Source organism: Lissotriton vulgaris, unplaced genomic scaffold, assembly GCF_964263255.1.
Source record: "Lissotriton vulgaris unplaced genomic scaffold, aLisVul1.2 SCAFFOLD_1342, whole genome shotgun sequence".
In the NCBI taxonomy this organism is placed as follows: Eukaryota; Metazoa; Chordata; class Amphibia; order Caudata; family Salamandridae; genus Lissotriton; species Lissotriton vulgaris.
Genome location: NW_028248619.1, coordinates 402,174 through 428,233, shown reverse-complemented (window position 1 = coordinate 428,233; position 26,060 = coordinate 402,174). Strand labels below are relative to the sequence as shown.

General features: G+C 46.4%; 1 protein-coding gene across 1 annotated transcript in view; it reads left to right on the top strand.

The window, feature by feature from the left end:
• ENOPH1 (enolase-phosphatase 1) overlaps window positions 1–24,098 on the top strand; it is a 146,899-nt gene extending 122,801 nt beyond the window's left edge. The window contains exons 5-6 of the mRNA XM_086950027.1: window positions 11,523–11,646; window positions 23,915–24,098. Of these exons, the coding sequence (XP_086806153.1) occupies window positions 11,523–11,646; window positions 23,915–24,060 (270 nt within the window). The 3' untranslated portion in view covers window positions 24,061–24,098. The remainder of the gene's footprint in view (window positions 1–11,522; window positions 11,647–23,914) is intronic.
• Window positions 24,099–26,060: the final 1,962 nt, after the last annotated feature.

Genomic DNA, 26,060 nt, shown 5'->3' with positions numbered 1-26,060 from the left:
TGCCCCTTGCGCCGCAGCCTCTCCAACACAGAGCGCTTCGGAGAGGATTGCCCTGATTGAGTCTTGCCGGAGTAAGGTGCCAGTAGATGGCCAATTTTATCGCCGACTCCCTGGCGGCAGTGTTACGGGTGGTGTGTGCCGCTCTATAGAATACCAACCCCCATTCCATGGGCGAAAGTGTCCTTCCGAGCTCCGATTCCCAGCGCCTTTGCCCCGCCGTTTTAACTGGGCCGGCCACCGGTGATAACATTTTGTAAAGGTCCGATATCAGATGCCTATCTGAGTCTTTCGTGATCAGCCATTTCTCAAACGGCGTCATAGGTCGAGCAACTAGGGGAGCGTGGTCCGGGTGCGTGAGCCAGTGGCGCAGCTGGAAGTATTGGAACATGTGAGGTTTAGTCATTCCGTAGCCTTGTGTGATGTCGGCAAGGGGGAGGAAGCCCTCTAGGTCAAAGAGATGACCGGCTGAGCGGCAATCTGTGCTCCGCCACTGCAGGAAGGCACGGGGATCGGTGCCCGGCGGAAAGTCCGGGTTATCAAAGAGCGGAGTGAGCGGGGAGGGGAAGGTCGTCAGGCCCCGCCTGACCGCCACCGTGTCCCACGTCCTCATGACGGTGCGAGTAACCGGGGAGCGGAGAAGGTATCGCGGTCTATGCTGGCGGGCAAGAAACGGTACCTTCCACAGCGACATCTGAGCCATCGCTCTGTCTTGAAAGAGCCATCTCTTTTCCGACTCTGGCCTGTACCATTCCACTAAATAGCGGAGCTGTGAGGCCTGAAAATATTGCTTGAGGTTAGGGATCCCGAGTCCCCCCTCGTCAATGCGTCTGTGCGCCACCTGTTTGTGCAGTCGTGCGCGTTTCTTTTCCCAGATGAACTGGTGGAAGGCATTTTGCAAGTCAGCAATCGTACCTGGCGGTGGCGTGACCGGAAGGGTCTGGAAGATGTATAAGATCTTGGGCAAGGCTGACATTTTTACAGCCGCTATGCGGCCCAACAAGGAGAGGGATTGCTTTGACCAGCGCGCGAGGTCGGCTCGAATTTGAGAGGTAAGTGTTTTATAGTTAAGGGTCACCGTTGAGTCCGTGGAAGCAGTGAGGGTAATCCCCAGGTATGGAAGCTGCGCGGAGGATTGCAAGTCGCAGCCAAAATCAGGTGGTGGGGTAATAGGGAGGGCGTTCTTGCCCAGGGGTAAGATCAAGGATTTCCCCCGGTTGATTTTGAAGCCCGATACCGCTCCGAAGCTCTCCACTTCCTCCAGGAAAGCAGGTATAGAGCTGGACGGTCGGTCCAAAGCAGCGATGATGTCATCGGCGTACAGTCCCACCACGTGGGGTTCATGGCCAAAGGAGATACCGCTAATGCGAGGGTTGTCTCGGATTTTCTGCGCCAGGGGCTCCACGTACAGGGCGAACAGAAGGGGCGAGAGGGGGCACCCCTGACGTGTGCCTCGTTGAATTTCGAAGGGGTCCGATTTGAGGCCGCCCAGCCGGACCCGGGCCATAGGATGGTGATAGCAGCTCGCGATCCATGCTTGGAACCGGCCGCCCAGTTTGTATCGCTGCAGGACTTTTTGTAGGTAGGTCCAGTCGACACGATCGAACGCTTTTTCCGCGTCGATGGCCAGAAGCACCGAGTCCGAGACCTGAAAGTGAGATTTATCCACGAGGTGCAGTAATCGTTTAGTGTTATCACTGCATTGTCGGTTCAGGACAAAGCCCGATTGATCCGGCTCGAGGATACCCGGAAGGCAGGGGCCCAAGCGGGCCGCCAGCACCCCAGTGAATAGCTTTAAATCTAAGTTGAGTAAGGAGATTGGACGGAACGCAGAGCAGTGCGTCGGGGATTTGCCCGGTTTGGGCAGTACCACTACGTCAGCTGCCAGCATGTCCGGCGGGATGGAGCTTGGGCCTTCGAAAGAATTAAACAATCTCGTGAGTACCGGAGCTAGTGCATGGCCGAAGAGCTTGTAGAAGCCCGAGGAAAAGCCATCAGGGCCCGGTGATTTGAGCGGGCGGAGGCGTGAGATGGCGGCCAGGACCTCATCAGGGCGGATGGGAGCATCTAAGGCCTCCACTGATGCTGGGCATAGTGGCGTGATTGCCGCCGATTGCAAGTATGCGTCAATGTCGGACGGCGAGACTCTGTCTTCACTGTACAGAGAAGCGTAAAAGGAGCGGAAGGCGTTAGCTACCTGCGTGTCTTCAGTGAGCGCGGTACCGGAGTCGTCCAAGAGAGTAGTGATTTTTGAGCGGTGAGTTTTGGCTTTTAAGGCACTGGCAAGAAGGCGTCCGGTGCGATTACCTCCTACGTAGTACGTATGGCGGAGGCGAAGAGCGGCAAATTCCGCTCTGTCTGTATCGATGCCGGCTAGTTGGGCCCTGACGGCTTTCAGTTGACGCCAGATCCTCGGGGCGCAGGTGCGGCTATGAACTCTTTCAAGTTCAGCTACTTGTGCTGAGAGTTCAGCTCTCTTTTCTTTGCGGACCTTGGCGTCAGCAGCTGCGATGGCGATCAGCTCCCCCCTGACTACTGCCTTCAAGGCGCCCCAGAGAGACGACACCGAAACTGCAGGGGTGTCATTGGTGGCGAGGTAGTCCGAGATGCATTTGTGGATTTGCCGAACAACAGCCGGCCTCTGCAATAGGGGTTCGTTGAGTCGCCAAGAGCCAGGAGTGCGTGGTACCGTGGGTATACGGAGCATCAGTTCCACCGCATCGTGATCTGTAAGGGCCGCTGGGACAATGGAAACGTCGGCTACTTGAGGGAGCAGTTCCGAAGAGCCTAAGAAGTGATCTAGACGCGCGTATGTACGGTGTACATGGGAGTAGAAGGTGAAGCGCTCTGCGTTGGGGTGCGCCGCCCTCCAGAGATCAAGAATGCCCCTTTCTTGCAGCCAGGACCCACCCTCCTCCGAGAGAGCGCCAGTGTCTCCATAGCGGTGCCCGGATCTGTCCTTGTTCGTGTCCATGACTATATTGAGGTCCCCCCCAATGAGCAGTTTAGAGGGAGGTGATTGTAGTGTCTCGGAGAGTGCAGTTTTTAGAAATGATTCTTGACCCGTGTTGGGAGCATATATGGTGCCTATTGTCAGCGCGCTGTTCCCAGTGAGGAAGGAGTAGGCCAGGAGGCGTCCCTTAATCTCCCCTACCTTGGTCCCCACCCGGCCTCTGAAATGTCGGGACACTAGGATGGCCACCCCAGCTTTCTTGGACGGAAGGGAGGAGAAGTACTGCTGAGGAAAAGCCCGGGAGCGCATTCTGTGCCAATCTTTGATCAGGAGGTGGGTTTCCTGCAGTAGGCAGACATCAGCCCCCGAGTTTTCGAGATATGAGATGACAGCCCTCCGCTTGATTGGATTGTTGAGTCCCTTTACATTGAGGGATAGTACTTTGAGTGTGTCAGTCATATTGTAAGAGTTCAAAAAAACCTAAGCTGAGCATCACGTATCGCCACCGTGCACGACATGCCTTGGTCAACATCTGAATCCTGTAGGAGTCCCTTGGCATACTGGTCCCCACCCACTCTCCCCCCCTTACCCCACCCACAACTTCGTACCCCCCCATCGTCCCTCTCACCCCCCATCCCAAAAAAGCCTCCCTAACCCCAACAGGATGTGCCCCTCTAGGTACAACATAGCCACCCTCCACCCCGCTTTCCGTCCCTCCCTCCTCCCCGTAACAAACCCCAAAACTGGAACTAGTCAAAGTCTCGGGCCTAGTTGTGTATGACACAGGTCCGTAGAAAGTCAATAGAAGGGGTACCATGGCGGTGGCCGAATTAGCGGCTCCCCGACCTGTCACCCCAGGTCATTATAGCGTGAGAGAAAACCCCCAAGAGTTCTTAAGCTTACAGATCTGTCGCGGTGTTGTCCGCCACTTCTTGCACCGCTGCCTCCCGCTCCTGAGCGACCGCGGCGGGGTCCGGCTTCGGGATGTTTCTCGGGGAGCGCCGTCGTCGCACTGTCTGCCAACTGCCCCTCGGCCGCTGCGACGGGTCGTCCTGTGATCTATGTGGGGATGCATCTCTGGATTCAGACCCCTCCGGCATTTCAATGTTCAGTAGGGCACAGGTGTCGTGGAGCGACCTGAGTTGATGAAGTGAGCCGTTCCATTTAAAGATCAGGCGGAACGGATGGCCCCAGGAGTAGGGTGTTCCATTGTCTCTCAAGAAGTTTGTCGCTATCCGGAAGGATTTGCGTTTCAGCAGAGTGATGGGAGAAAGGTCCTGGAAAAGAGCCACGGGTTCGTCGCGGAATCGAATAGGCTGTGCCCTGCGGGCCTCCCGAAGAATGCGCTCCTTGAGGGGAAAGTCCGGGAGGAAAGCCAGAATATCCGGTGGGGGGGCCGACTCTCGGCGCGCCAGGCCAACTCTGTGCGCCCTATCGATTCGTATTTCAAAGTCTTGAGGCTCGCCCAGAATCTCCCGGAACAGTGCTTGCAAATAGTCTATTAGATCATTTTTTACAGCTTTCAACGGGACTCCGCGGACCCGTATGTTGTTCCGCCGAGAGCGGTTCTCAAGGTCCTCAGAATGCGATTGTAAGGCTACCTGTTGGTCCTGTAGTTTAATGATCTCTTGCTGCAGCCTCTCCACCTCCATGCTGCGCGATTGGTCTGACTCCTCCACCGATGCCACCCGTTCGCCCAGGCCGTCCAGGTCTCGGCGCAGTTCCCGCTGTTCCCCCGTCAGCTCTTGTTTCAGGGCTTGAAAGTCCTCCCTCAGGGTGTTGAAGAGGGAGGCCAGGAAGGCTTTGGTGATGGGGGCGTTGTCCTCTTCCTGTCCCCGGGGGCTCCCCTGGGGCTTCGGGGAGGCCGCTGGTTGTGACTTCTCCACTTTCGGTGCAGATTTATTCAAGAGGTCCACGATGTTCCGATTCCCCTTCCGGCTGGAGTACGCCATGATGTCCAAGTCAGGATCTCGTAGATACGGACAGAAGGGGTAAGGGGCGCTCCTTTGGCGCGAGGTGCAGGGTTCGCGAGGCCTGGCAGCTACTTCGGTGGAGTCGCGCAGATGGCTTCAGGAGCGGGAAGCAGCGCCTCGGCAGACCAGCTCCTAGAGCGTTGCAGTCGAGATGCAGGTTAGGCGTGTTTCCGTGGGAGGCGTTGACACCTCACAGGCGTGGGCAGGCCCCAAGCCGGGGAGTAGGGTAGCAGGCCGGCCATCCGCCGGGCCCAGGCGTCAGGGGCACAGCCCTCCACTTCAGGGGCCTCCGGTGTGCTCTCTTCCAGAGCGCGTGCCGCGTGGCAGCGCAGGGGCGTCTTCAGGTCGGAGCTGGGGGACCACAGTGGCAGAGCCCCCTTAATGGTCCCACGTGACTCCCATGCGGCTCCTGTTCCCCAGGGGGCCAAAGGCAACGGGCCCCGCGGTGTGCTGAGCGAGGTCGCTCTACTGCGTGACTAAGATAGGCCTCGCGCCGGGGCCTCTAGTATGGCGCTGTCCTCGCAGGCAAGCCAGTAGCGGCGGGCAGTGTTCCAGCTCCGGAGCGGGCCCCCTCCCGACACAGAGCTCCAGGCGGGGGGTCGGAGCCAGATGCCGGTTGCGGGGCAGTCAGCAGGTGAAGCGCGGCCGGCCTGGTCGGACCCGACCCCCAGGGGGTCCCTTCCGGTCGAAGCTGAGGCCCGAAGCCGGGGGCTGGATTTGCGGGTGCCCGCCGGACCTTCGTGCGGGTCCCGAGCGCGGGTCCCGAGTGCAGAGGGTGTCAGGTGCTAGGTGCGCAGCCGCCGCCGGGGTCCAAGTGCCTCTCACCGTCTCCGGCTGGGTAGCGCCGCAGATCCACCGGTTGCTCCACCTTCTCCGTCCCCGCCGGGCAGCCTCAGCTCCGCGCCGCCATTGCGCCGGTCCCCTCAGCGGCAGTGGACGCGATGAAGTGACTCCGCCGGTCCGGATTCTGGCCAGGGGGGTGCTGCGGCGGGGTGCCCCTCAGCGACACCCGTGTAAGCTGGGTTTTTTTGGGGGGATTTTCGCCGTTTACACCGTGCTCTGGGGCATTGGGCCGGGGAGCCTCACACAGCACGTCCGTTCAGGCCGCCATGCTAGCCACGCCCCCTCGTGATTTTAACTTTTAATCGTCAACACGGGGCATTGCGAAAAATCCTTTACAAAAACTGGAATCTGGTCCAAAGTGATCCAGTAATTGGACACAATCTTCTTAGCCAACCAGAAATCACTTTTCGCATCTATGGGATTGAGAACAATACCGCAAAAAAACTGGCACATCCTGAGAACTGATCCCATACTCAAAGATGATATCCCAGCCAAGCCCTTAATCACCTATCGGAAGACAAGGTCACTGAAAGACTCCTTAGTGAAAAGCCATTTCGAGAAAATAACGCAAAAGACAGGTAAAATCGCAGAGTTGGGGGGGTTTTTCCCCTGCGGAAAATGTAAGGCCTGTATAGGAAGCAAGAGGGTGCGGAAATACAACATTCCTGGCGCCTGCATTTCTAAACCCATCAACAAGTTTCTGACATGCAGCACATGCTATGCAGTCTACTGCTTGGTCTGCCCGTGCGGCCTAAAATATATCGGAAGCACGATTCACCAACTAAAAATCAGGGTCCTTGAACATCAAAGGGCAATAGAGAAAGCAGACCCAGCATATCCTGTCGCGAGACATTTTGACCAAGTACATCAAAGGGACAGGAGTAAACTGCAATATTTTGGCTTAAACTTTGTGCCCGAAAGTTCGAGAGGTGGGGGCAGGTTAAAAACATTGAGACGCTTGGAATCAAGGTACATTATAGACCTTATGATCAAAGTACCACTGGGATTGAACAGCGGAGAGGAATTGGCTGTACATCTGGGGAAATAGTCTAGTGAGACATCTACTCCCCAGTACATTAGGGATCAACCGCTCCCATTCAAGTTTGAATATCTGTGGTTCTATGAGACACTCTGAAACAACATGGATTTGTAAATATTAGTTAAGTTTGTTTATCACTATATGGTTCCCCTTTTTAAGACTGAAATCAGGATGATACATATTGAAAGAACCATGGTAGCTGTGGCACTGTAAATAAATTGCACTAGAGAAAGCTGGAATATAAGACTCGCCAATACATGGCTTGATGGACAGTTGGAAACCTCGAAATGAGGGGGCCTTACGGCTTTAAGCCCCCAATAATCTCCCCGGATGTGCAAACACGGGGAGCTACGCCGATACACGGCAATATTTATCAAGTTTTCCAATGTGTCTAATAAACGCATCAGGATGTTAATATGTATTTACATGTTCCAAGATGGCGCGACCCAGAAAGTACTGTAGTCCGTCAACCATGTTTATGATTGTTTGTAGCTATATCCCAAGCTAACTCGCACAATGTAACTGACACTGATGAAGGCGTAATGCTGAAACTCGCCTGTTAAAACTTTGTGAATAAACCTTGATGGTGTGAGCACTGCAAACACTTTGGTTCCACAGGTGCAGTTATTTGGAAAAACGAGTTCTGAAGCTGAGCAGAAAATATATATATATATATATATATATATATATATATATATATATATATATATATATATATATATATATATATATATATATAATTTTTTTTTTTTTTACATGGTCAGTGAACCCTTCACATTCCCACCTCCTTATTCCTAAATTATGTTAGTTGTTCAGGCTCTCTGAATATGCTTCAATCTAGCGAAAAGTGAGTCATTGCTTGAGTCTAGCCAGTAAGTTGTAACTTAGCTGTCACTTCTGTAAGATGGTAAAAGTTGATTAGTTTGAATCTGATTGCTGAAAAGCCGTAAACGTCGGGCTGTTCAATTAGACCGGTGGTCCAGGCCCTGGTTATCTGCACACTGTCCAGGGCAATACCCTCCTGATAAACGTCCAGAAAATGTTTGACTCCTTTGAAAGCCATACAAGATCAGCTACTTTGAGACTGCATCAGCCTGTCTTACTCACACTGCACTGGTTCGGTCGATATTGAAGAGATCTTCTCCATAAACTCTCTCAAAGTACTGTTTAAAAAAATCAAAAACGTTTTTGCCAACCCTGCAAGACCATAGTTTCAAGATGATCCACATCGTGAATTAATATTTTTTTGAATGCCTCACAAAACGATTTAACTTGCAGTCCTGTGCTAAAATGTTCTTCTTTCATATCTTCCAGAAAGAGTGGAAGACTACTGTTGGAAAAACCTTGCAGACAAACTGTCAAACATCATTGGGCACCAACATTATGGAGCTGCAGTAACTGATGAATGAAAGAATGGTCACTTGAATGCATATATGTTGTTCCAGTGTTGCCAACATTCAACTGAGAGCCAGTTTGAGTGCCTTTCACCTTGCCAGCAGATAGCTTTACCGTTCTACCTTTCTTTTCTCTGCACACTGCTAGTGTATGCTCAAATACCTTGTCAAGCAGGCTTTTACAAAGTTGCCTTGTGCACGGAAGGCTCACCTTCTAGCTCTTTCACACTTACCCCTCACTGTTGCACACTGCTTTACACTGAACAGCGTGTGAAACCTTCTGACGGCTAGGATAGGATAGGATATAGTTTTATAGAGCGCTCGATTGCCGAAGCGTCTTGGTGCTAAAAGGTGAGATTGAGAGATTGCAACAGCTATGCCTGAACTTAGAATACTGAAAACAACCATGTTTTTAGTGTCTTCCTAAACAGAAGCCTATTCGACAATAATCTCATAGAGATGGGCAGCTGGTTCCACGGTTTAGCCGCAGAATAAGATAGGCTCCTCCCTCCCCATCTGACTTTGCGAATTTTTGAGATACAGATGAGACCTGAGTCAGTGGATCTGAGTTTTCTGGCGGGGATGTACCAGGAAAAGAGTTTCCGTAAATCTACTGCTCCGCCGCCATATAGTGTCCTATGGACCAAGCATAAGGCTTTAAATACTGTCCTTTGCTGAATCGGGAGCCAAAGTAACGATCTGGTGGCAGCGGAAGTGGAGTGACCCCAAGGAATGTCCAATAATAGCCGGGTAGCAGCATTTTGTATTCACTACAGTTTTAACCTCTGCGCTATATTAATGTCTATATAAAGCGCATTGCAGTAGTCTAACCACAAGAGGACGAGGGCCACTACCACTGGCTTCCTCAGTTCTTGGGGGATGTAAGGAAAAATCTTCCTAAGAAGTTTCAATATAAAGAAGCAAGACGAAGTTACGCTATTTCCCTGGGCCGCAAAATTAAGCTGGTCATCAAAAATGACCCCCAGATTCTTAACTTTATTGGATGGCACAGGATATTACCCTGCCTCTGTCGGCCACCAGGTTGGATTCCAGAGGGATGGGCAGCTGCCAAACTCCATCACCACCGTCTTATCCATGTTGATCTCGAGATAGTAATGACTCTTCCATCTCATGATGTGGGTGAGACAGGCATGGAAGTTAACTGCCGTAACTTCGGACTGCTTGGATACAGTCATGACAATCTGTGAATCATCTGCATATGAGAGCAACGAAAAACCATGCTCTCTAATGAGTGTGGCGATTGGAGTAACGTATATATTGAACAGTGTAGGTATCAATGCAGATCCCTGCGGCACTTCACACTTTAATCGGAAAGATTCAGATTTCACATTTTCCCAATATATACTCCTCTCCCTAGAGGCCACGAATGAAGAAAGAAGGGACAGGCCACTTCCCCAATCCCCACCGCCCTTAGCCGTCGCACTAACGACAGGTGATTCATGGTGTCGAACACTGCCGAGAGGTCTAAGAGAATGAGGATGACTATGCCCCCGCCATCCACCTGTCAGCGTATTTCCTCAGTTGCCATGATCAGGGTGGTCTCTGTAGAATGGCATGACCGGAATCCATGCTGACTAGACCCCATCAAATTGTTAGCATCTAGATATTGAATAAGCTCCTGATTGACCTCCCTTTCGAGGATTTTAGCTGTAATAGGCAAACATGAGATGGGTCTATAATTCTTCACTTCTGTGGGGTCTAAGGCTGTTCTTTTTTCAAATTTGGCCTTATGCAGGCTGTGTTCCAGACCTATGAATATGTCTCCGACTCAAGTACTTGATTTAAGGGGGTGGGGGTTAGATATGAACTAATCATCCCGGAAGCCAGTTGCATAACCATTGGTGGACATGGGTCATTCGGGGATCCATACTTGGTTGCCAATAGGATTCTATTCACCTTTTCTGGAGTACAGGAACTAAAGCTAGTTAATTGGCACTGAGGTGTTCTCTCCTCTAGTGCTAAGTCCAGACCATTTTCCACAGACATCAGGTTGGTATAAAGATCATCATAAACTAGTTGTACCTTGGTTTGGAAAAAAATAGCCATTTCATTACAAAATGCTTGGAATGGCTTTAATGGGCTAACCTGTTGTGGTTTAGATAGCACTTGGACAGTTTTAAAAAACTACTTGGATGAGTTTTTGGCCGCCTCAATTTTAGTATAGTATTTAGTTTTAGTTTTAATAATAGCCTCTTTATAAAGTTGGAGTGTTAGGTTATAAGCAGCCTTCTCTTCCTTGCTGTGATCTGTCCTCCAAGTGCGCTCAGCTCTCCTGCACGCGGCTTTTAAGTTTTTTAGCTCGGGTCCATACCACGGCGAAGACACTGAAGATCTTCGTACTTAATTATTTTTTTTCGGGTGCCACCTGGTTAACCTCGGTAGCAATCCATTTATCAAACTGGATTGCAGCATCATTGTTATCCATGCCCCGCAGGGGTGGGCAGATGTTTAAAGCCTGCTCAAGTTCTGCCCCTTGGATTTTATTCCATGATTTAATTTTTAGACTAGCAGATTTATTTGCAATTGGACTTTAATTACTCCAGGGACCTCACTTTATTTTTATTGTTACCTAAACTATTTTCCTCTGTTTGATTTTTTTATATATATATATGATTATAAATATTCCTATTTAGAAGTTTAGTACTTGTTTTTTCTTTTACCGGTCCTTGGTGATGAAGTGAATATTCAGTAGTAATCCTTAATATGGGAGAAGGAGAAGAGGATTTGTTGAAACAATAATATCTTTGTGACTCTCTAAGCATTGTGACTCTCTAAGCATTACCCCTACATCTTAACACCATAGACCGGGTCCCCCTCTAGGTGCTCGTTTTCAAGGTTTAGTGCTTCCTCTGCATGTCTAGCAGCTTATTCCTTCACTGGGTCTTTTCTGAAGGCTCCATCAGCCAGCTGATAGGCCAACATTTTCTGTGCTCCCCAAACTTGTCTGATTGCCTAGACCTTCGTGGAAGGCCACCTTACATGGTACATCCTAAATGACAGGGCAATTGTACAGGTGTCTATGTTCATAGTTGCTTCTGCAGCTTATATTTGTTCAAATGCATATACTTAAAGGAGATTGATTCATAAGCAAGAAGGTTTCAAATCACATTCTTTACAACAATGCTAATTAGTTTCAAATATGCTTTTGTGCTAAACATTGTAGCCAACATATACTGTCATTGTAAATGTATAAACGCCTTTTAGAGTCGAGCTTTAGCAACTACCTGCATTTCTGTTATCTTGGGTGGGGTTCTCTACTGTTTAGTTTGCAGTCTGATCTTTTTCTGTCACTCATTTTCCAGCTGTTTGACGGGCACTTTGATACCACATCAGGTCAGAAAGTGGAAAGCAGAAGTTACAAACAAATAGCCAAAAGCATTGGATGCTTGCCGGAGAATATTCTTTTCCTGACGGACATTACTAGGGGTGAGTTGTTTTACAATGTTCATTCAAAAGATCTTTATTTCGGCAGTGTGCCATAAAAGAAGACCGTGATTAATAAAACATTATAATATTAATAACAGTATACATTTATTGTGTGAGAAGCAATTACAACAGAATCTAACGACACAAAAAGTTTATACAGATTACATGGGTATCAGCTGCAGTTATAAATCTTAAAACAATAAATAATATCATCTAACATATAAGAACATATAAAAAATACAATATGCCATGGGCTAGGAGTACAGGATTAAGTGTGTGTTAAATCAATGACCTGCGCTTAAACCACATAGCAGCCAAAAATGTTGAAACGGCAAATACAGTCGATCCTGTTGTGTCAGTTTTTAATATTCTGAGTGCCTGCATGCATCTTCGAACGCCCAGGTTTTTACATAGGGGAACCAGCCAATAGTTCCTGGCCTTAGAATAGCCAGGGCAAAAAAACAGCACATGCAACTCGTTTTCTATGGCAGATTTACAAGCTGGACAGCTGGACCAGGCGGAGGGTGACCACTTGCAGGTAAAGGCTTGGAGCGGTAAAACACAGTGCCTCCACTGCACATATAGTTTTTTTGCCAAAAGAGGGTAGATGTTATCTAAAAATTCCTCATAAAGATAAGAATCTTTAACCAAGAGAAAAGAGGCTGTTATGGAACCAGTATGTGGGGTGCAATGAGAAATGGTGAGACTATATGCACGAAGAACATTCGTGAGCTGAGTGCGTGAAAGTTTGTTACACGACTGTTCTGGATTGAACCACAGCTCTGGAAGTTTTAACCTTATAAATTCTTTCTTTATGTAAGCAAGCCAAGGGAATTTCCCCGAGGCGGGAAAAGACAAAATCTCCTTGAGTTCATCTCTATAATGTTGCAGCTCCGGGGTAACCCAGAGTCTGCGCCAAAATCTCAAGGGTTTGAGTGCTAGCTCTTCGTGTATTGGTCTTATACCCAGGTCGAGCCTTAGGGGAAAGAGTGGTGTACTCGATGGTAAAGCTAATAGCCCTTTTAGGAATTTGTTTTTGGTCGTGGTGATTTCAGACCTCAGTGAGTAGCCAAACAGTTCACCCCCAAACATAATAGCACCCCTAGCTTTTGCCTTGTAGATCTCAATGGGTGGTCTCAGAGGTTTGATTGTAGATTTATTAGATACTTTGAGGATACCGCCCGAAAGTTGGGCCAGTTTTCGCTGGGATTTTGTCTGCTGGGGGCCCCAGGTAAGGTTTTCATTTAGTGTGACCCCAAGATAATCAAAGATACTGACCCTTTCCAAGGGTATCGGCCCTAAGCTGGGGTTCGCCCTGGTCATTCGTGGAGGATTGAAGATCATAAATTTAGTTTTTAAAGAGTTGATCTCCATGCCTCGAATGGTGCAAAAATCTTGGACCCCATCCAATATTCTCTGGATCCCCGTAGGGGTTTTAGACAGCAAAAGGGTATCATCAGCAAACATAATTGCCGGTACCCTGTTGCCGGCCAACTTTGGAGCATCGTTGTGGGGGACTCCATTGAGATGCTTGATTAGTCCGTTGACATAGAGGCAAAACAGGGTCGATGCAAGGACACAACCCTGTCTTACCCCCCTGCCAACGGGAAATCTAGATGAAAGTGAGCCATTTTCCCCACACCTGATCTGCCCAAAGTTCACCTCGTGGAGCCTCATCAAGACCATCAGAAGTGTGTGGGTATACCAAGATCAAGAAGGACGGCCCAAAGTTTGTCCCTTTGGACAAGGTCGAAGGCGGACAGAGGTCTACAAATACCGTATAGAGGCTGCCACCCTCTATTGTCACTGTTTTCCGATATAGAAGTTGGAGCCGAAAAATTTGGTCCACGGTGGAGGTATTCTTTCTAAACCCCGCCTGATAGGGACTAAGAATTGCCGACTCGTCCATCCAATCCTGGATCTGGTCTAGTATGAGTCTGGCAAAAATCTTCTGGGGGACGTCAATGAGGCTGATCGGTCTGTAGTTGGATGGGAGGAGAGGTACACAGTAGACCAGTGTGCAAGAGAGCGGCTGAATTAAACTCCATAAGCATGGTAATGTACTTGTCCAGAGCTCTTCCGAAGCCATTCATTTCGGAATGGCATTGTCCTATTGAATCGCTATTTTGACAATTGACTATATAAACTCAAAAAAACGGCGTGTGGCCTCAAAAAAATCTGATATTTTTCCTTCAGAAAGACAATCAGTTAGGCCTTCCTAAAATCTTTGCAACAACAAGGTGATGGATGAATTAACCTCGGACACTGACAGTCGCTTGAGGCCGCTTTGCAGTCTGCTGTTTTTTGCCCATTTTGCCACTCAAGACATAGGCCTGCCCTATACAAATCAATGCTGGCCCTGGTCCTCGTGTAAGCAGTGCATCTCCACACAGGATGCCTGGCTTTCACCCTGGGGGTCCCCAGGAGTGGGCAATTCACAGGGAGAGGCCAGGAAGGGTTTTTCAGCGGTATGCTTACAGCGCGTTGATGCCACGTCTGGGGTGATACGTGCTCTATACAAGCAACACTACATTTACATTTACATTATGAACTGCCAGGCGAGTCCTTCCCCAGAAGGCACCACAATCAACCCGAGACCAGTTTAGCCTCCTAATTCCTTGGCAGATCACTATATTGGTAGTCTTTGTGAATGGTGTGTGTGTGCATCTTTCTTTAGTTTATTAAAACCCTGCTACAGGTTCCCATTATTCTGAATGTCCTCCTTAGCAGTGCCAAGTGGGAAAGGCGGGGTGGACAATAAACTTCCAGACATTCAATGCCAAACTTCTTGACTGCCTATTGGTCCGCCCAGCACTTTCTGATTGCGGAAACAAGGTGAGACTTGATTATCAACGAGAAACGGACATAAATTATTTCCTTTTCATATTGCCCCTGGTATCCGAGAACATGCCCACACTAGTGAAACTATCAGAATATGTGTGAGCACCGACAAACGCATACCATTTATTCCAAACAGTGGATCTTCAGGCCCTGTGTGATTGTCCCAAATGTATTCAGGACTTCTTGACAGACAATGTCATAAATATTCAGGGACATTATCTGAAGATCGTTAAAGGTGGCATCTTTAGGATCATCTCTATTCCTAAGCCAACTTTCAAGGGAGGAGCAGGGAGATCAGCATACATGAAGCACTAAAGCTAGTAAAGGCAGTTGGAGGATAACATCACAATTAGAATGGAAATGAATGAGATTTGAAAAGTACATTGAAAATTCACTTCATCTTTTCCAACACGATCATGAAATTCCATAATCGCTCTTGTCGTTGATGTAAAACTGAGTAAATCTCACTCCAGTTGAGTGAGGTTGGTTGGTTATGCATATGTGTTGAGAAAGGTTAAACACTGTCTTAAATGGGCGTAGCAGTCCAAATACTACACGTTTTGTTACCTTTATACGAAAAGTTGTAAATATAATGCAAATGTTGCTAAAGTGCATTTGTTTTCAGAGTTGCATAGCTTCTTATTTTGAAGGCATTCATATAATAACTAAGTGAATCAAAATTGCCTTAAACATAATTTCTCATACACAAGGAGGTCTGTTTGCGATTGGCTGCTGTAGATGTCTTATAAAGGCACAAAAAAAATATGAAGCATTGAACTGTAAGCTGTATATGACCATCTCACCAAAGGAAAACAATGCTGTTTACACGGTCAATGTTAGACCTGGCTTTTTCAGTGTGTTTAGCCCCAGATTTTCCTTTTTGGCCACCTGTTTCTGGCCTGTTTTTGGTGGTTTAATGACTCTATGCTGTCTAACGTTGGGCAGAGAACTCCGCTCCACCTGCAAAGTGTGCAGAGATTTGCCTACTCTGCATTCCGCGGAGTAGGCAAATTTCTGCAGCGGAGCGGAGTTGGCCCGCCGCCCGGCTACACCCCTCTATTAAGATATGTTACCAGTCATTTAAAAAAACTAAAAACCAGTTACCTTTTTACCTAGGCGGCCCCGGGCTCCCCTCCTCCTCGCCATACGGGTACTGATTGAGAAAACTGCGAATGCGTACGCGCCCGCACATTTCTTGCGAGAAATGTGCATGCGCGGGTGCGCGTGCATACAGTTTTCTCAAGCAGTACCCAAGCATTGGGAAAGCCAATGGGTCTCGCCTATGCGAGAGCTATTGAATTTGCCATTGTCTTTTAACCATGTTGTATTGCAGCGCAGCTGATGTGCAGCATGGCTAAAAGTTTTTTTTTAATTCTGTGATGCAGACAGTGTTGGCCTTGTCACAGCATGTTTTTAAGCTGATGGGGGTGGGCAACACTGCCAACGGGAATGAGGGTGGGAGGCAACGGGACAAAAAAAAACCTACATACATTGGCCAGCGCTGGCTGCATCATGCGTTTTTTTTCTTTCTTATGGCATGGGGGCAACACATACAACAAGAGGTTGTGGGTGGGAGGGGAAGAAACGGCAATGACAAAGTTAAGAGAGAAGGAACAACACAAACAAGGGGTGGAAGGGGAAGAAGTAATACTGACAGTGGGAGGTGGGAGAAGGAAGACGCAACACAGACAGTGGGTGGTTGGGGTAGAAGCAACATCGACAACGGGAGGGTGGGAGGGGTAAGAAGCAATACGAACAAATGGGGAGTGGGAGGGGAAGAAGCAACAAGGAAGACGGTGGAAGAGGAAAAAAATAGGGTACCTCAATCACAGGACGAGCAGCAGATGGACACTAATGAAGATGAAGCAATCAGTACTCGGTCCATACTCATGAAATAAGAGGAAGGGAAGCTGACCCACGCTGGCCAATTAGAAGGCAGCAATAAGAGTGAAAAAGAAGTCAATGAATAGTAAACAATAGGCAGGCTGCATGCCCCTTATATACTATATCTCTTGCAAGTCACAGCACATGCACCCTGTCTTAGTTGAGACCTAAAAAGGAATCAAATTGATCTGTAACAGACAGCAGTCCTGCCGTGTGTCACACATAGATGATTTTACTAACTCATTTCAGGGCTTGATCTTCACCACACTGCAATGCTTAAGTCACGCACAGCTTCTCTGTACTCTACTTGAGGCCCTCTAACAAACAGCTATATTTTTGCTGTCCGCCTCCAGTTCTGTGAGGAGGGGGCCAGGCAGTCAGAGACTGGGTCGAGAGGCTGCTGTGTATGTGATCATGTTGCTGGCTTGGCCTGGTTCTACATTGTCCCCTTAAGGTGTACGAATAATGATTTGAATAGAATAGCAGATTTAAAAAACACTTAAAAATAAAAAAGATTCGGTAGAGCTTTTCCAATTTTAAGATAGCTTTTATTTCTTACAGATTGTTTAGCTTTCTAGACTGTAATGCACCCGTAATCTAACAATCCATTGGGAGTACATTTAGTATTATTACTGTTAAAGCATTGTACAGAAGTATTTATCTAGCTGTATAAAGCCCTTTTAACTTATGCTGCTATTTTACCCTCGCATATTGATACCTAATTTACTTTAAACTATAACCCTTTCCCCACATTCCCGAACAATGAAAGAATATTTGTTTTGCTTCTGATTATTAGCTCCATAAGACCTGCATGTGTGAATTCAGGAGGCATTTGTTATGAAATGACAATACATTCCTCTCTTACTCCCTTCTTTCACCCCCTTGAACAGCAAAAGGACTGTAAAAAGCTACTCCTGCCCAAAAGGCCTGTAGTGTGGCTAAGAGCAGTGCGTGGTGTGGTGGAGGGGGCGAGCTGAGGCTGGGTGGGTACAAGCCGCATGTGGAAGCCCACTTTCTGAGCTGGAAGCAGAGGGGAGAGTGACTCCATAAATGGCCCATGCACATTTGTCTCTTCAATTGAAAGACCCTGCACTTTCTCTCTGCTAAGCCATTTAAACTTGCTGTTATGTACGTGCAGTGCTGGACCCTACCAAAAGTAAAGTAGCAACAGCTGAAGATCTGCCTCGACCTTAAACACTGATACTTAAGTTGTTGTCAAAATTCAGGCGAGTGTGACATTTTCAGCAGCAGCTGGAACAAAACTACAAGTCCCAGAATACAATGTTAACCAAAAAAGAAATCCAGGAAACACTAAAGGTGGTGTACATAATGCGGCAATCGATCCAGTATGAGAGCATCTCGCCTACCTTCTCAGCACCTAGTGCAGCTCTATGGCAGTGGTCAGCTGCCTCCAGTCCAAGTGAATTTTGTATGTCCAAACTTGTTGGCAACATTGTGCCAAGAATGGGCTGTCTGTTCAAATCAATTTTACATTGGTCTAAAGCAATGCAAGTAAATAGAAAAGCTGCATATATTTTATTTGTTTGGTTTAGAGTATTACTTGAAATTCTAGTGTGCAGTGTATTGTGTCTGTTGGGTTTGACAGGGCACATGTAGCAAGTCTGCTTTCCTCCCACGGCATCCCCTGGCACGACACAAAACAGATGGCTGCAGCTTTTCACTTGCACAGCACTTTGAAATTCATGGCCTTGTTAGGGTAAACTCTGCTATTCCAAGAAAAAAACAAGAGGTTCTCAAGCTTTACAGACAAAACACAATAAAGAAAATAAATAGTTCAAATAGCTTTAAAAACCCAAAACATGCTGCAAACATAAAGGAAAGTATTAGCTTTAAATAGCCATCGCACTCTCCCTTGCAGCTGCATACATAAATAAAGCTTCACAGACGACACTCGAACACAGTAAGCACTAAATATTTGCATACAGAAAGCAAATAAAGCTGACACTCTGCAAACGGAAAGGAAGAACTAGTTTTAAAAAACCTATGCACGCTGCATTGCAGTTGCATACAGCGAGCAAAATAATACACACAAAGGCTAGACTTCCAGAAACACGTGGAAAGAAAATAATAATGCAGAAAAAACAACCTACAAGCTAAAAAGGTTGTCTACAACTAATTAGGCCATGCTCCATAGGACGGAACAACACACGAAGAGGAAGGATATTTACAAGAAAATTACAACATATAAGCAAGGATTTACAAATGATACTTGGAATAACAAATGGAAAGCAGTGGGCGGACTGTAACCTCACAGTGTATACAACATGTCTTGAAGAGAAAGCTCATGCACTGTCTAGGCGAGACCTAAAAAGCTCCCGCAGGCCGAGACAAGCACAAAACATAAGGAAACCTACAAATAGGATCAAGGCAAATGAGACTGATATGAAATTCATCCTTGAGCAATGACTTGCTCTGTGGAATAGGGGATGCAGTGCAGTCTCCCCACAGACAGGTGGATCTGTCTGTAGCAAAGGATGTCAGTCATCACAAAGTAGAGAACAGCTGTTAATATTATTTATTCACCAATAAATTAAAAAACCCGTCTGATCGATGTATTTATACAGTGCACATCCCTCGACAAACATCTTAGTGCTAGGATTACTAAAAGAAAGTGTAGGCAAACCCACTAAAATTATTAGATTCTGCGGCTGTGGCTTTTTTTCATAATTATGGATTTACCTCATTTGCCACGTAATTCATCATCTGCTGCATATTCTGCAGATTTTTACAAAAGAAAGTTTCTAGCTCAAATGGATCAAACGTTTCTAGAAACATGGCGACGTGTTTGCTCGTCGCAAAGATAAACTGGTCATCTTTCAATTGCTTATTTCTGTTTTTGTTGTTGAACTGGTTCTCCTGAGGCGAAATATTTTTCCAGACAGCATTACCATTTGTAAAAATAACAAGATAATTTAGTAATACTAACAAAAAATGTGCAGCATTATGTTGCATAATTAGATTTTTCTTGCTGCATAATTTAGACCACCTTCCGCATAATTTGATGATTCACTGTCTCATAATTCCAGTGACCCTGAATAAAGGGAATAAACTAGCAGAAGAAATACGTTTTGAAATACTTTTGTAACTGTGTATAGTTTGTGATGCTGCTGAGTTCCAGAAGCAGTGCATTCCAAGACTGTGAGGAAGTGAGAGAAGAGTGAGGACAGAATGGATAATGAGATTAAAGCAGTAAGGTGAGTTAAAGAGGGGTGGAGGAAGAGTTTAGGAGGAACTTAGAGGGGAGATGTGTTAACACGAGGTGAGGTCAAGGATAATAGTGAAAAAAGGCTAAAAAGAGGGGAAAGGAAGAGAGGAGAACTGCAATGCTGGACTGGAGGGGAGACCTGGTTAAAGAGGGGAGGGGAGGTGCTTGATAGCATAGGAAAAGCTGGGGGACATGCGAGAATGAGGCGAAGGGTCGAAGATTAATAGTGATTAAAGACACAAAAGGAAGGGCAGGGAGAAAAAAAAAGCTTATGGGAGAAGGGGGTAAAAGTCAACAGAGAAAGTTTGACAGACCCTGGAAGACAGGAAGGGGAGCAGATTGTGTCAGAGGAGGATACGGAACAGGTTGAAAGGAGAAAGAACTGGATAAGGATAATATGAGAGAGAATAGATGGGGTGCAAAGAACTAAGGAATGGGATCTAGAGGCATCTGTAGAGATTCCCTGTGAGTGGGGCGTGAGCTCCAACAAGTGCACATTGAAAAATTTCCTCCTCCTTCACTTGTTAGGATTTTTCCAGAAGTATTCCAACATGGCATTCCAAAACAAAAACTACTCAATGTGCCAGTTAAAGATTGTTATGTAGATAAGCTTTGAAACTAACGTTGATGCTTGCATTTGATTTCAGACTGGTTGCTCTGTGTGTCTCTACCCACATATTGGCTGAGCACTAATTTATTAATCTTGCATCACCTACTAATATAGGTATGTCTATGAAGTTCTTTGACCGCAGACGAGCAATTGGTTTTATAACCTGATGCCTTGTAGCTGTCATACCTTCTTGCTTAATCTAATTTGAAGAGTGGACATCTGCAATCAATTCAACTTTATACATATCGAGGGTCTCAATTTGCATGGGTAATGATCTGGGAAAGGCCTGATCTTGGAGAGTTATCCTTTCAGTATACTCTAATCTACAGACTTGCTGTGTATTTATGGGCTACTATAGAGTTTGATAACAGTATTTAGGTAAAGCTTCACCATTCGTTTTGACCCCTTCTCCCTTTGATCATTGTAATGTTGATCGTGTTCTCCTTTAGCCAAGATGCAGTGTTCCAACATCCTAACTACCTTGTCATTTTCAAAATCAATAGTGCACAAACCAAAAATTGAGGTTTATGTTTTGTTAATAGTCAGGGTTATTATCTGGTCTCCGTTGCTCTGAATTTCGGGAATCCAAATATTTAAATAGGACATTGTACGTTTGTGTCAAACAAACTGAGCCAGAGAACAGTTAATAGTTGATAAGGGAATCCCTTCCATTTGATGCTTTTGAGGTGGATCCTTACCCTTTTGCCTTACAGCAATATTTGTTGTTTTCGTGTACACGTTGTTGAGTTAAGAAAAGAAAGTAAGATAGGTGTCTTCAGGATTTTTGCCCTTCCAGATATCTCTCAGGTCCTCTTCTCCCGTCTCCTGCTGCAACTATTTTGAGTGCAAATGGAGGAAGAAAGTGCTGGAAATCCAACTCTGTGGGTCTTTATCCGTGATCACTGTCAGATCTTGAAGCAAAAAAAGATGCCCTTCTAAGAACTGCAAAATCATCGGGAGAACTTTGAGCATGAGTTACTCCCGAGCCATGTGTAGAGCCTAGGTTGAACCCAGCGGTTTTCTTTTTATTTCAGACAGTATGTATACCAAATATGCTTTTTCTGCATTGTCACCTCTTTATTTTTTTCTGGAGGGTATTTGTACTCGTTTTTTAACTACGCACACCTTATCCCTGCTAAATGGCAGAAAAGTGCCTTGGTTAGCCACTTTAAACATGGTTAAATTGGCTTAGGCCTGATTGATATTTTCAACTTTTTAAATCCCTAGCATATGGTGTAAAAAATACACTTATGGCCTTGAAGTTAAATGTTACCTGTAGACTACAACACCTATGATGCTGTTCACAGGGTGTGGTTTGTAAAATGTGCCGTCTGGCCTACCATGTGTATACTGACTGCAGCAGCATAAAAACTGCAATCAAACCTGTCAACATAACCCTTTTGACAGATGGGAAAACTTACTTTTAAATATTAATAAGCCACCCCTAAGTACACTTTGTTGTCTGAAAGTTAGGGTGACTGATAATTAGAAGTGTGTCAGGATAGTGGGAATTTATATCGGGAAGTAGAGGACTTACCTGAGATCAGGCAATGGTCCACAGTGACACTGACGCCTGAAAAGGAAGGAAAAAGATTAAAAACGATTAAGACACTCAGTAAAGTGAAAGTTAACGAAGGAGTAATAGAAACAAAGGAGGGACACTGACACCTGAAAAGGAAGGAAAGAAAGATTAAAAACGATTAAGACACTCAGTAAAGTGAAAGTTAACGAAGGAGTAATAGAAACAAAGGAGGTAGGCGATTGAGTAGCTCTCTTATTAAAAGGGTCAGTCATTCATCCTCTATACCGATACTGCTCCCCTAATATGACTAAGTAGAAATAAAGGAAATAACCCTAAATTACTACAGTGGTTTTTATCTCTCCAAACTTTTCAATTTGAAATACGCCATTGTAAGGGTCAGAGTAATGGCTATTTCCTTTCAAGATATCCCCTTTTCCCCAATCAGGAAAATCTGATGAGGAGATATGTCAGGATAGCAGGTATTTATATCAGGAAGTAGAGGACACACCTGAGATCAGGCGATGGTAGCAATGACACCGACACCTAAAAAAGAAGGAAAAGAAGGGTTAAAAATGATCAACACCTTGGCGCAGGAGCGAATTCCGTCGCGGTGCTGGACATTCCAATCGCGGCCGTCGTGCGCACACGCCCACCATGACTCATGACGGCAGGGGCATGAAAGGAGTTAAGACACTCTGTAACGTGGAAGTTAACAAAGGAGTAATAAAAACAAAGGAAGAACTTTTCCTTTTGCAGGAATCTGTGAAAAACATATAAAGAGAAAAAGGACCCCAGCAACTAGAAGAGGGGGAGGAGACAGACGGCAAGCAAGTACGGAGTACTGAGAGAGAGGAGGAGACGGCAATAGTAAAAACATCTGACACAGTGGGAAGTGAGGAAGAATCCGAGGTAGAGTGGACGCAGTCAACTGGCACTGCTCAAGCGCCACATGTGGAGGTATAGACTGCGCAGACTCCGTGTAGAACCCTGCTGCTGTGATAGAAGATTCTCCCCTCCCGAAGTGGTTGCCTGATCTGAGGATAAATGCAAATGCTCATGCCCAGGTTCCAGGTACCATAATCTCCTATCCCAATCTAGAGCCTCTTGGATGACGTGGGCTAGTCATTCCTGCTTCTTTTCAGAACTCTCTGTAAGAGAGACCGTGGCAGAAAGGCATACATGAGTCCTGTGCTCCAATTACCGTATGTAACTTTCTTTCTGGAAGAGACTCTATCTAGCTGCAGATTGCTAAGTTTTTTTAATATTCCCCAGGTGTGAGACTGGATCTGGAAACTTTTCAGTAGTACCTCAGGACGCCGGTAGGTGGCACAGTGCTGTTCTACACCAATGCCTTTCCACTCTGGAACTGAAATGCAGCCTATATTGGAGCCTCTCCTGTGCACTGATGTAATTTGCTTTTAGAATTGTCCATGCCTCCAGACACAGAGTTCCAAAAGCAAATTGGCATAACCAATGTGCAGATTCCTAGAATTGGGATATATAGGGATGCTCATAACATTTTACACAGCAGCACACAATTGTTTAAACAAAAATATTTAAAAAAACAATTTCATCATCTTTGAATAGCTCCATTAGCCCATCCATGAATTGAATTTAACTTAACTTAACTTTTCTTTGCATTGGCACTAAACCCACAGAGCCAAATTCCATTCAGACATCTTGCTGATTTCACCTACTGCTTCTTACTGACCACAGAGACGTAAGGTAACAGTTCCAACTGATCAGTGCAGAAGCATTGCAACATCGACATTCTGTGTGTCCTAAGTGATATAATGTTACATCTTTAAAGACTTCATTCCTGTCTATTTAATTCACAAGGTGAAGTCGTAATTTAATATTCGTAAATTAGGAATTTGGTTCAGCATTCTATAGGCACTGTAACACTACCCCCTTATTGTAGCACCTGATTCATATTTATCTATGGGAGAGGGCTGTGAGATAGTGCAGGGAGTGGTTGTAAATCTGAACTGAAACAACTGATACCTTGAGCATGGTTGCCTTAATGGCTTCTAGACGATTATGTTAAAATTTCATAAATGTTTCCCCAACAGAGCAGGAAGTGGCCAATCCATGTATTGCATCTAGGAATACCTGAAGAGCATATTACATTAAAGACCTGTTTTAAGTATGTGTGCTCTGCTAATCATTCTCTTTATTTCAACAGAGGCCAAAGCAGCAGAAGAAGCTGGCACCCACGTATGTGTGGTAGTGAGACCAGGAAACGCTGATCTGACAGATGACGAAAAATTGCATTATAGTCTAATTACATCATTCAGTGAACTTCAGTTGCCAGCCCTGTCTAAGGCTTGAAAACATGTGCTTAATAGAAATAAAGAGATCTAAAAATATTTTGTTGCCATTACTGATAATATAATAAAGAACATCTATATTAAACAATACAATCAGAAAATCGTTTCGAGCATACTCTGAGTGCTGCCTGTTGGAGCCCCAAAATATACTTTGTTCCTTCCACATGAAAACCCCGCTTCCAAAAGTTTTAGTAGACAAAACATGCACATTACACGAATTGTGCTCCACAGATAATGCAATTTCATTTATAGATCATGCTTTGCCCACATGCTTTGCATACTCCTTCCATCTTGTGTTGGGCCTAAGCATTTACAGGTTGTTTTTCTTTGGAGAATAAGATTCAGTTTCAAGAAGACTCGTAATCCTGCTCCGAAACCCACAATAGACCAGGACAAAGACTCCGCCTTAGATTGTGTTTTTTCCACCATCAGGTTTGGATGTGTCTCATACTGCTCCAAAGTTGTACCAGTACCAAGCTGTGACTCTACAGGTTTTTGGACCTTAGACTCCCACATGCAACACCGAAGATAAATCATTGAACATCTCAGCGCACCAGCTAGGACCAAGCCAGATTGGAAGAAGCAGCCAGGGACAAGGATTTATGAGTGTGATGTGTGGCAGTAGGATCCCCAGGAAGACATTTCTCATATGAACAGACCACATGACCCCCATTTTTTATTTTTTTTTGTAAACAATTTTTATTGCAGAGTCAATTACAAATCATGTTACTGGTATCAGAATCTCTGAGTGCTAAGTTGTTCCCCTGTTGCTTCCCATATTCCCCGTACACAGCCATTCAGCCCACAACCCGGAGGTCGGGCGGCGCTTTTTAATTTCAGCGTACTCTCTTGTCTGGGTCATTTGCTGCAATGCGACATATGAGACTCTCCACCCTCTGCTTTTATATTTTCACCCCGTTCCCGCCTGCACTTGCTGAAAATCGTACATAATCCGCTTCCGGATCTCGGGACGCTTCCCCCCCCCCTCTCCTCCCACCCCGGTGCCTGTAACTATGTCTGGCGCTAGGATATGTTCTTATACTGCAGGTCTCCGGATCATTACATGTTTACTGCTCGTGTGTGCCTGGTGTCGGTGCCGAAGTCAAAGCCCCCGCTATAGGAGCCTCCTGCCCCTCCACCTCTTCTTCCCCCTCCTCGTCTAACATACTATCCCTCAGTGCCTGCGCTAGCATTTCCCATGCCATGGCTGCATCCTGTGCCTTCTCGTCAGCAGTACGGCGAGCCAGTTGGTACCTGATCGTGCTCTCTGCCGTCGCCCACTTCAAGAATTCATTCAGCCACCTCCGGTGCGTAGGTCCCACTTTCGACTTCCAGCCTTTGGTTAGCTCCCTCTTTGTGATAATGAGACCCATGTCGATGAATTTGCTAGACAGTTTATTTTTACGCGTATGCGGGAACCAGTGTAATATGGTAACTGCGCTGTCATACTGCAACTCCCTGTCCGCTACCTCATTTAAGGTGTCACCTATTCCCCCCCAATACTCCTGCAAATGGGGGCAGCCCCTCAGCATGTGCTAGATCTGCTCCCAACTGATTACACCTGGGGCATGCTGCGTCCTCTGCACCAAAGTACTCTGCTATTTTACTCGGGGTGAGGTAGGCCCTGTGAATGATATAGAGGTGTATTAATTGAAAACACACATTCCTGGTACTTTTCCTTGCCCTCCGCACCAGTTGGGACCATGTCGTATCTGGAATGTCCAGCTGTAGGTCCACTTCCCATTTATGCTTCAGGGGTGTGAGTGGTTGCAGGGTGTCTGTATGCATTCTGGAATAGAGGCACGTAACCGCCTTGGTTGTACCCGCAGCCATCATAGTGTATTGGCACGCTAGTGTTGTTGTGGGCTCCATCAGTCCCTCCCCCCAGTGTGCCTGTATAGCTCTCACTACCGCCGCGTGTAGGAGGTAGTCACCCCTCGGAAGGTCGTATCTTTCCTGCAATGCTTGGTACGGTTCCAACACCTCGTCGTCATAGAGATC